We start from the raw sequence: 12,284 nt of genomic DNA, 5'->3' as shown, positions 1-12,284 counted from the left end.
TTTACTACTTTGGGACTTCTCCAGCTGACTTCTCCATCACACCCCCTGAGTTGGGTAATTTTACCTCACTCCCCCCACCCCGAGCTTTTCAACTTCCTTTCGTATGTTGTCTTCCCCCATTAGATTGAAGGCAGGGGCTGGTTTTTTTTTTCTTCATATTAGTATCCTCAGCATTTAGCACAGTGCCTGACACATTGCAGGTACTTAATAATAAAGGTTTTTTGACTTCTGACTATTTTCACCTTTGTAACTATGCTCCCTTTGACAATGCCACCCTGGTCCAGGCCCTCGTCACCTCACTCTTAGAATACTTTAATAGCTTGTCGGTTGGTCTCCCTGCCTCAAATCTAGGCCCATCCAGTCCATCTTCCACTCGGCTGTCAAGACGATCTTTCTAAAATGCAGGTCTGATTATAAACTCCAATGGCTCCCTACTACTTCCAGGATCAGATTTAAAATCCTCTGTTTGGTTTTTAAAGCCCTTCATAACCTGGCCGCTTTCTACCTTTCTGGTGTTCTCATATCTTACTCCCATCCCTCCACGGCCTCTGCAACCCACTGATACTGGTCTTCTTGCCCTTCCTCAAGAAGGAAACTCCACCTCCCAACTGGGCATTTTTACTGACTGTTCCCATGCCTGAAATACTCTCCCTTCTCATTTCTGTCTCTTGGCTTCCTTAAGACTCAGCTAAAATTCCACCTTCTCCAAAAAGCCTTTCTTGATCCCCTTTCTCCTTTATCTATCTTCTTTACACATAGTCATTTTCACGTTGTCTCCCCTACTAGTCTGTGAGCTCGGTGAGGGCAGGGGCTATCTTTTGCCTTTCTTTGTAACCCCAGCACTTAACACAGTGCCTGCTAGTCACGCCACAGCAGGCCCTTAATGAATGCTAGTTGACTGACTGATGGACATTAAGAACAATACCAAGACAGCACATAAAAGCAGAGGCAAGAATAGATAACACAGTTTGATACACAAAAGGTTAAAGAATTCAGAGTAAGAGGCAAGATCGCTGAGGTTAATTCAGGAAGGTTTTGCTAGAAGAGGTGCACCTACAGGTGGACTTTGAAGGAAAGGTCCAAATAAAACGGCATTAAACACAAAATGACCATGGGGACATAAATCTAGACAAGAAAAGCACCACAGAGTCATCAGCTATTCCAACAAACTTATTTTAAAGACACAGAAACCTATAGGTTGGATAATCTGTCCAAGGTCACATAGGTAGTACATTTTTAATCAATTTTAAAAGAGAGCACAGTCTCAAGAAGACCCGAATTCAAATCCAGCCTCAGATTCTTCTGAGATGTGTGATCCTGGGCAAGTCACTTCACCTCTATTTGCCTCAGTTTCCTCATCTATAAAAATGGGCATAGGATAATAACAATCCCTACCCTCCAAGGGTTGTTGTGAGGATTATAGGAGATAATAATTGTAAAGTGCTTAGCTCAGTGCCTGGCACATAGTATACAGTAACAGGAATATTGTTAATATCAAATATAATATTCCCTTCTATGTCAAAAGGCCCTACTGACAGTAAGAAAGCCCCTCCCTCTCAGTGATTCTAGGAATGTCATTGCATTCCTTCTGCTCTTGAGAGGGAGGGGTAAGAAAACCCCTCCTGACCTGTACGGTCAGTACAGCTTTTTGACAGAGAACGGAATGTTATATTTGATATTAACAATATTCCTGTCAGCAGCTATTTAAATGTTAGCTATCATTATCATAGATGGCTCAATGGGTAGACAGCTGGGCCTGGAGTCAGGATGATCAGAGTTTAAATCTGACCTTGAACACTTAATAGCTATGTGACCCCGGACAAGTCACTTAACCTCTGTTTGTCTTCATCTATTGGAGAAGGAAATGGCAAAGCACTCCAGTACCTTGGGCAAGAAAACCCCATGGACAGAATGGTCCATGGGGACATGACTAAATGGCTGAACAACTAATCATTATTGTAGTCATTATTATTATTCAAATCTGGCCTCAGGTTCTTCCTAATTGTGTGATCCTAGGCAAGTCATTTAACCTCTGTCTGCCTCCGTTTCTTCAACTGTAAAATGAGAATAATAATAGAATAAAATGAGAACAATAATAGTTGTTGTGAGGATGAAATGAGGTAATAAATGTGAAGTGCTCATCAAAGCACCTGGCACAAAGTAAACACTATATAAATAAATGTTGGCAATTATTATCATCATTAGCCCTCATTCCGTAGCAATACCCTCCTTCAGCAGGGGTTCAGCATCTCTCCCTTCCTACTCCTGAGTTTGGTGAAGAGACAAGTGGGCCTTATGAATCCCACAGATATCCTCAACAGGTACCCACTGAGAGCCTCTGGTGTGTAGGGCTGGGTGTTATGGGGAATGCATCTGTCAGGGACACAGAACTGAGATGGATTTGAGAGAAGCTTCAAAATTCCTTATTTTAGAAACATGATGTGAAAACTGGAGGGCAGAAATGATGAGCATGTTATAATCAGACTCAGTAACAAGGATCTGAATAAGATGTATATTTTTTGGGGGGGTGGGACTAGGCAATGGGGTTAAGTGACTTGCCCAGGGTCACACAGCTAGTAAGTGTTATGTGTCTGAGGCCAGATTTGAACTCAGGTCCTCCTGAATCCAGGGTTGGTGCTCTATCCACTGTGCCACCTAGCTTCCCCTAAGATGTGTATTTTATACAAATAATTTCAATGGAAGAGAAGGAACATCTGGAAGCAGAGAGCTCTCAATCCACTGGACTCCAAGTCAAAAAGCTGGGTCTCTGATAAGTACTAGCTGAATGCCCTGGGCAACTCACTTAACCACTTAGTGCCCCAGCAACCAACTGAGGGGAATTATTGCACCAAATACATCACAGGTCTGGAAAGTCATACTGCTTATGTTCCAAGGAAAATGTTTTTACAACTAACAAAGCACCTCAAAAAATATGGGCTATTATTATTGTTATTTTAAAAGAGGAGTTCTTAACCATTTTTTGTGTTACAGACCCCTTTGGCAGTCTGGTAAAGCCTATGGATCCCTTTTCTCAGAAGAAAGTTCTTAAATGCATAAAATAAAATACATAGGATTTGAAAGTAAACTGGTTATAATGATATAGTTATCAAAATGTTTAAAAGAAAACAAGTTCATAGATGCCAGGTTAAGAAACCCTGTTCTAAAAAAAGAAAATAGCACTATATGGTAGTATGTGCAAATAGGTAGCTCAGTGGATAAAGCGCTGAGGTCTAAAATGGGGAAGACCTGAGTTCAAATCTGGCCTCAGACATTTACTAGTTGTGTGACCCTGAAGCAAGTCATTTAACCCTGTTTGCCTCAGTTTCCTCATCTGTCAAATGAGCTGGAGAAGGAAATGGCACACCACTCCAGTAACTTTGCCAGGAAAACCCCAAATGGGGTCGTGAAAAGCCACACACCACTGAAACAACTCAACAGCATATGGTGCTATAGACTAAGAAATGCAGCATACAGAAAAAGAGTTTGTCAGGATGTCAGAGATTAATCCCTAAGGGGTGGATGTGGTCAGGAAGGAGGCAGAGGAGGGCTTGGAAGAAAGGGTAGGACTTAAGAAAAGGAAAAAAAAAAAAGGAGGTTACCCCAGGTGGAAAGAACAGGGTAACCAAAAGGGAGAAAGAGGAATGCCTAGCACGTATGTTGAAGAGATTCTGAGTACTCCTGATTGGATGAATTTATTTTCCAAGATGGCAGTCCGCTACAGCGGTGGTTCTCAAACTTTTGTTTAAAGGGTTGTATCTACTGATATGTACCATGTAAGAAAGGAAATTTGATAAAATTTTTAAAATACGTATTAATTCATTTAAAATAATAACAAATCCACTATATGTTAACATACATATTTTTATGAAAAGTAACTTCAACAAAAAAAGAAAAAAAACTGTAGTGAGAAAAGTAGAATTGTTTCACCTATTTTTATAACTCTCTTTAATAGAGACTTATGAAAGACAGCTAGATTCTCCTGTTTCTGCATTCAATCTGTTGTGATATGTTATTTTGATATGTTGTGTGATATGTTTGTTGTTGCTGTTAAGTATATTTAGAAAATCCAGCCTCATATAGATAGCCAGTGTGAAAAGGGATGAGTATTTTAATAGGCAAGTAACAACTTAGTATTATGAAAATAATTTTGCTTTTACGGATTCTGGAGGAAACTTGGCATGATTATTACTGAATCATACATCCAGAACTAAAAGGGATCTCTGAGGTCATCTAGTCCAACTCCTCATTTTATAGCAGGGGAAACTGAGTCCCAGAGGAATGAAATGATTTGTCCAAGGTTACATAGCAAGTGATAACAGGTAGGATTGGAAGCCAAATTCTCTGACTTTTCACTGAAATACACATCATTTCCCCTCTCCCAAGTCTCTCAAGTTTCTTCATGCATAATACGGAGAGGATGATACTTAGGGTAGCTACTTCACAGTCTTTGTGAGGAGAGCACGGTATGAATGGGAGCTGTTAGTATTATTATCTTTGCCCCCTAGGTGTTCCTAATCCTTCACCTCCTAGTCTCTACTCTCCAAATCTGCCTTTAATACAAAACCAAGAGGAAGGTTGGTTTTCTGGGCTCTTTCCCCTGTCTGATGGAGATTTCTTCCCTGTTCTAGGTAAGCAGTTGTTAATCCAGGTCTTTTTGGAATCTCCATTGAAAATATACAGGGTTTAATGCAAGCTTCAAATTCTCCTTCCCTACCACATTTAATCTCGATGCCTAACAAACTCCCCATTTACTAAGTGCCAACCAATTAAAAAGAGCAAAGGGTTAATTTGCTGGAGTGCCCACAGGAGTCATTTGTGCTACCTCGGGATTCCTGGCTATTGGGCTGTTATCAGCAGGGGGCCCTAATAAGCCGATTAGAGATAATTAGAAAGAGACTAATTAACTGCGGGAAACTGCTGCTGGAACAGCATCAAGAGGGGAAATGTTTGGAGTTCTGGTTGTCAGAGAAACAGATTCCTGAGATGTGGCTGATTTCAGGGAAGATATACAAAAATCCTGGCAGATGGGAAGAAAGAGATGCCAGGGGACAGGGATGAAGGAGACCCACTGTGGGGCCTTTAACAGAGGAGCTATTTTTAGCATTTATGAAGAACTGTTCCCACCTCCTAAGAGAGAGGTGATGGACTCTGTGTGCAGAAGATGACACGTCGTGTTTCTGGACATAGCCAGCGTAGGAATTTGTTTTTGCTTGACTATACAGATTTATTTTAAAGGGTTTTCTTTTTTTTTTCCTTCATTTTTTTATGTGGGGATGTGAAAAGAATGGAAAATAAATGCTGATTAAAGAAATTTAATTTGTAAAAAATATATAAATGCAAAAAAAATTCTTTATGTAGGAGATCTGGTGCTGTTTTATTTAGGGAAAATGTGGTTGGTTTAAGCTAAAGGTGCTCCAAAAACTACCTCTTTCAGCAGAGGGCAGAGCCAGATTATTCATTTTACAAATTATTATTGAGCAACTACTTGGTACAAGATACTGTATATACTGTATAGTTATCTATCCTATTATATAAGATATACACACACATATATCTTATTATACATCCTATAAAGCTGATTTCACAGTTTCATAGGTTTGGAGCTTGGAAGGACACTTCAGACATCATCTAATACAAAGGTGTCAAACTCAAGACATTCCTGGGTGCCACAGGAACCAGATTAAAATATTACTGAGAAATGTTTAACAAAATAAGTAAAAAACAATACAATACAGATAATATTAATTTGTGGTTTTCTAAATCAAAATGCAGGTCCCAAAAGATTCACTTCTATTTGAGCTCAACACCACTGATCTAGTATAACTTGCCCCACCTTCATTTTACAAATGAGGAAACTGAGGCGACAGAGGTTAAGTAATTTGCCTAAGATCACAAAGATAGTAAGTGTCAGAGCCAGGACATGAACCAAGGCCTCTGGCTCACACCTGGCAGCACTCTATGTGCCCTGAGGCTCTCTCATTCGCACTGTATTCATCTGTCTGTATGTTGCTGTATAAATGTTTTTACTTCTTTCTGGGTGTATTAAACTAGGATAAGTCTCAGAGGGGCAGGGGCAGTGTGTTCCCTGGGACACCGGGTGATTTGTAACGGAGAGTTTTTTTAATCTTCTGTAGTCCACTTCTTTTTCCCCCAACACACACACACACACACACACACACACACACACACACACAGGCGTTGTAGACTACGTGTTCAGTATGCAGTATGAACTGATAGCAGGCTCTGTTGCAATATTCCTGGAGAAGAAGAGAGCTGTTTCTTGCCCTCCTTCCCACTCAGAGAGCCATCTGTAAGGCTGACCCGTTCAACTGAAAAACCCAATGATGCTGCAACTTCAATTACAGCCATGTGTGGGTAATTCCTATTACTCCTACACACACCCCATCTCTCACCACCCAATACAATTGCTACCATATGAACCAAAAGACAGAAAGTACACTACAAACTTCTAAATTAGGACCCTCCCTCTAAAAAGAAATTGCCATTCTCGCTGCCTTTCAGGGTCCTCTGCAGGTAGAAGCCATGGCTTCTACCCTGGGGGGTAGAGGGCAGTAGAATTGACCCCATACCTTGAGTAACACTCTTCCTGTCTGTAATACTAAAGGGTAGCTCAGAAGCTTTGTTGAGGGGGCTGAACTCTGTGTCCCTTTGAGGAAATGAAAAGGACTCATGCATCAGCTACTGTCAATGTCTCATTAAGTGGGCCAAGTTAAAATGAAAGGGCTAACCTTAGTTTAGGAAGAGGTCCTTTGAATTGTAGGTAGGTACCACTCCTGGCCTGTTTTGGTTCTCTGATGTTCCGTGGATGAAGAGTCATTGTATCATCCACCTCCAGATGGAAGAGACCCCCAGATGCCATCTAGTCCAGCCATGTCATTTTACAAATGAGGAAACCAAGGCAGGCTATGATTAAGTAACTTCCTCAGAGAGGTAGTAAACATCAGAGAGGGAGACAGAACCCAAGTCCTCTGATGCCAGAAGCAATGTTCTTTCTACTGTCTATTTTGTTCTTCATTTGTTTTTTCAGTCGTGTCCAACTCTTCATGACCCCATTCGGGTTTTTTTTGGCAAAGATACTGGAGTGATTTGACATTTCCTTCTCTAGCTCATTTTATAGATGAGGAAACTGAGGCAAACAGGGTTAAGTGACTTGCCCAGGGTGAAACAACTAGTAAATGTCTGAGGCCAGACTTGAACTCAGGAAGATGAGTTTTCCTGACTCCAGACCTGGCACTCTAGCCCCTGTACCACCTAGCTGCCCTTACTCTACTATGCTGACTCTGTTTTTCACCTTTCACTTATGAATAATAGCAACAACAACAACAACAACAACAATGGTAGCATTTGTTTTAAGGTCTGCAAAAATACCATACAAATATTATTTTATCCTAACAACAACTCTGGAAAGAAGGTGCTAATAGTATCCCCATTTTACAGACGAGGAAACTGAGACAGATAGAGGTTAAATAGCTAGTAAATGTCTGAGGATGAACTTGAACTCAGGTCATTCTGACTCCATGTCCAGTCACTGCACCATCAGCTACCTCTATCAGAATGAAGGAGAAGTAAGGGAAAGGGTTCTCTCTCTTTTCTCCATATTCTCCTGAATTGAGATCAGCCTTCTTCAATCTTATTCTCAGAAGATGTATCTTAGACAATGCGCTGACAGCGTGAGACAAGATATGCCTTACTCAGACTCCTGAATGTGGTTTTAGGATTCTCTTAGTGACATGATGCTAGTATCAGATGAGGACTAGTTTGGATTGGCAAAAGGACTCCTTCTGGGGGACTTGTACCTTAGGATTTAGCGCTTTACTGCCCCCTACTTCTCCCTCAACCCTCCAGCACTCCACTTCCTCTCCCTGGAACCCCATGTTGGAAAAGATTCCAAACAGATGAGAACAATGAAAAGCGAAAAGAGAAACAAGATCATTTCCCAAATTTTGCATGTATGAAAAGAGTCCCAAGTCCTAACAACGAACCAATGTTAATTTGGCAGCACTGATATCACTCCCATGATCTCAAGTCCAAATGCCCTTGTTTTAGGGGAGGGGAGAGTGGTAACAACCCCAGCTCCCACACAAACTCTGGGTAGAGCTTGGAAATGAGCACTCAGATACACTTTGAGACACTGAACATATGTCATTGCTACTAAAAACAAAACAAAACAAAACACTGAATGAGTAAAGTCAGGGAATTATAGAAGTGCTAAATCACTTCTATAGCCTCATCTGGAGCCATAACTCAACCCTCTATCCACTTTCCAGGCAGACGTCGGGAAGGAAAACATTTGGATGGCCACACTACATGAAACAATCATCTTTCAGCGTTTAAGTCATTTTTATACGGTCTCTGAGTCAAGATTAAATGGTCTCTTCCTCATCCTGTCCCTGCTCCTTCCATCATCACCACAAATCTGGTTGCTTGGCCCTCACCCAGTCCCATGCTTTCTGGAAGTGATTAGTAGGTGAATATTACTGTAATTACTCACCTAAAAAGCAAATTAAAGAGACAGTAGGGAACACATGTAAAACACTTTGCCTACCATAAAGGGCCATTAAAATGTCATCTATTGTCATCATTTGAGAGGTTACATGGTGTACTGGATACAGAGAAAGGGTGGGAGTTAGGAAGACCCGGATTCAGATCTGCTATCTGACATACACAAGCTGGACAAGTCAGTTAACCTATCAGACACAGGACAGGTGCTAATCTGTCCTGGTAGAAGGAGATTGATCACTGGGAGTTCTCCATACCACAGGGATGTTCCACAGGTATGCATGCTACATGTGCCCAGGTCCATCCTGATGTTTCCAGGAGAAAAAAAAAAGTGCTAGTATGCCTCTTTTTTGAAATTGCACTTCTTTCAGTGAAGTTTGGTTGTTCATTAAAAAAAATTAGTTTAGTTACATTTTATTCTCTTCATTTTGTTTGATGAATAAAACTGATATGCTTCATGACTGAGTATTCCATAGATGTTTATCTTGCACCACCTACAAACTGTGATGTTTTTAAGATCACAGTATTCTGTGACACATAGGCACACAGTAGCCCTGTTAGAAGACAGGTGAGAAAATGATTGGGGGGAATCTTGTGGCAGTGAACAGTTTGAGGTCCCTGCTGTGGCTATATAATGTCCCAAACACCATGTGATCCACTCTTTTTTTCTTTATTTTTGGCAAGGCAATTGGGGTTAAGTGACCTGCCCAGGGTCACACAGCTAGTTAAGTGTTATATGTCTGAGGCTGGATTTGAACTCGGGTCCTCCTGATTCCAGAGCCGGTGGTCGGTGCTCTATCCACTGTGCCACCCCCATATATGGTCCACTCTTGACCTCCCACTGGGTCCAATACAACGTCCACCAGAAATATCTGTCTGAGGAACATATGCTGATATAGTAAAACTTGATGAGCTGTCCATTCAACTGTATGTCATAACTAGAGAAGTATCTGGTTTTTCCATTCCTTTTTTTTTTTTAAACTACTTTAAATTGCTGTAAAGTTCACTAAGGAAAGCCTAGGGAGTTATAGGAATCTAATTGGCCAGACTGACTGCTAGGCAATTAATATTTTAACCTTGGAGAAGGGAAGGAAGAGAAAGGAATAAGCATTTATTAAATGCCTACTATGCACCAGGCACTGTGCTGAGAGCTTTACAAATATCTTTGATCCTCACAACACTCCTAGGAGATAGTAACAATAACAGTAGTAATGACAACAACATTTATCTAACCTATGTACCAGGCACTATGCTAAGTGCTTTAGAATTATTATCTCATTTGATCCGCACAGCAACCCTAGGCAGTAAGTGTTATTATTATCCCCATTTGACAGTTGAAGAAACTGAGGCAGACTGAGATTAAGTGACTTGCCTAGAGGTCATAGCTTGTCATTAATCACTTGTATCCTGGGCCAAGTGGAGAGTCTTACACACAAAGGAGAAGAAGCAAGCCCATCCCAAGAAAACAGAGGTCATAGCTAGTAAGTATCTGAGTCTGTCAAGGACTCCACTATGCCACCTAGCTTATCTCTTTCCTGATTTTGAATTCATTAAACTTCAAAAGTTCCTTATTCCCCCTAAAAACAAAAAAGTAGGGATACTGTCAACCACATCATTATTATCCAGGAGCCAGAAAAGTTGAAGAGGATAGTGGGACCTCTTATGCCTCTTTTATTTTACCCAGCCATGTGATTTGATTGGGATAGGGAACTCCCAATAAGAATCCTCTACCCCCAGCAATGCATCTACAATTCACAGTTTTAGGGCATTATCAGGGGCACTGAGATCTTCAGTGACTTACCCAGAAAGTGTGTCAAAGGACAGACTTGAACTCAGGTCTTCCTGACTCAGAGACTAATTCTCTACTGTTACTATGTGCTATTCTAGGTCCTGCAGACATAAAGATAATTGTTCTCAATGAGTTTATAATATTAGTGAGATTATCTATCTGCAACCAGAGTTCAAGTTAAGCCTGTCTTCTGATTCAACACTCTATCCATGACACCATGATGCCCCTCATTTGTTGTTGTTGTTGTTGTTGTTGTTCAGTTGTTTCCAACTCTTTGTGGTTTTCCAACCCATTAAGGGTTTTCTTGGCAAAGATACTGGAATGGTTTGCCATTTCTTTCTCCAGCTCATTTTACAGATGAAGAAACTGAGGCAAACAGGGTTAAGTGACTTGCCCAGGGGCACACAGTGAGTTAAGTGTCTGCGGCCAGATTTGAACTCATGAAGATGAGTCTTCTTGAATCCAGGCCCAGTACTCTATCACTGTGCCATCTAGCTGCCCTGATGCTCCACTTACCATGCTGCTGTCATCATCATCATCATCATCATCATCACTGTCATCATCATTATCACTGTCATTGTCATCATCATCATCATCACATCTAGCATATATAGCACTTTAAGGTTCATAAAGCTCTTGCTAATATGTTTTACCACAGGTTTATCATGAAAAGCAAAATGAGAAATCACCCACATAACCTCTTTAATTTCTTCCCAATTGACCACTAATGGACGTCACATACCCTAAACACAAGGTACCCACCTTCTTTTCACATTAACCTAATAGCAACCCCTTAACAATGTGACAGGACAGCTAGGTGGTGCAGTGGGATAGAGTGCCAGGCCTGGAGTCAGGAAGACCTGAGTTCAAATCTGGCCATAGACACTTACTACCTGTGTGACCCTGGGCAAATCATTCAACCCCGTCTGCTTCAGTTTCCTCATCTGTAAAATAAGCCAGAGAAGGAAATGGCAAACTACTCCAATATCTTTGCCAAGAGAACCCCAAATGGGTTAACAAAGAGTTAGACATAACTGAAATGACTGAACAACAACAAAAAGCAACCTGACAGTCACACCATCACTGAGTTCAGGAGTATAAAGATAGTCACCAACTGAGTAGATAAAATCACCAGCTTTTGCTAGGCGCCTGGAAGGCCTTGAAGTAAATAATAACCATAAAATAATTAACTGGCAGACAACATTATTAACAGCAGTTTAAAAAAATAAAAGAAAGAAAAAATGCCCTTTCCCTCATTCCCTCAGAAAACAATGAGAGGAGATGGAAAAAAGTGGGAACCTACCAGCATAGTGGTAATTTGCTAAAGGATGACATTTAAATCTGATAGGTTTCTTCAGCAGGAGCATTTCCAAAGCAGCCTACAGACCCATGGGAAAGAAAAGAAGAAGCATTAATCACTTGTATCCTGGGCCAAGTGGAGAGTCTTACACCCAAAGGAGAAGAACATCAGGGGAGGTGGGGAGAAGGAAGGAGACAGAAGACGAAGGATGAGATTTCCTTTCATTATGCCACCCACATCAACACCTAGGACCATCCTGAGATGGTCTTTCACTAAGAGGAAAACCAGGGACAGCGATGGTTCTGCCAAATGGGCTGGGAAGCCTGGCAGAAGTAGGGAAGAGCATCTTGCCAACGAGAGCATAGTGAAGTTTCAAGATGCTCCAAGGAAAGAAGAGATCGATTGTGTACTTTAATATACCTATCATATTGCAGAGTGAAGAGGGTAATGCCAGGAGAACATTTTGTACAATAACAACACTGTAAAGACTTGAGAATTCTAACCAATGACATGGCCAAACTTTACTTCAGAGGAACAAGGATGATGTGTGCTACCCACTTCACGCAGAGAAGTAACAAACTCAAGATGCAAAATGAGACATATTTTGTGGATATGGCCATGTGGGAATTTGTTTTGCTTGACTGCTGCAAGGGTTTTTTTAAATCTTTTTCTTTT

The 12,284-nt window shown here is 41.0% G+C and overlaps 1 protein-coding gene across 9 annotated transcripts in view; it reads right to left on the bottom strand.

Annotated features, from left to right (window-relative positions):
• Positions 1-12,284, bottom strand: part of TRERF1 (transcriptional regulating factor 1) — a 288,027-nt gene that overhangs the window by 31,008 nt on the left and 244,735 nt on the right. For all 9 annotated transcript variants that reach the window (XM_027838387.1, XM_027838389.1, XM_027838391.1 and 6 more), the window contains one exon: positions 11,613-11,688. In XM_027838387.1, the coding sequence (XP_027694188.1) occupies positions 11,613-11,688 (76 nt within the window). The remainder of the gene's footprint in view (positions 1-11,612; positions 11,689-12,284) is intronic.

Source organism: Vombatus ursinus, unplaced genomic scaffold (assembly GCF_900497805.2).
Source record: "Vombatus ursinus unplaced genomic scaffold, bare-nosed wombat genome assembly UNPS02014826.1, whole genome shotgun sequence".
Classification (NCBI taxonomy): Eukaryota; Metazoa; Chordata; class Mammalia; order Diprotodontia; family Vombatidae; genus Vombatus; species Vombatus ursinus.
This window is presented reverse-complemented; position numbering and strand designations above follow the sequence as displayed.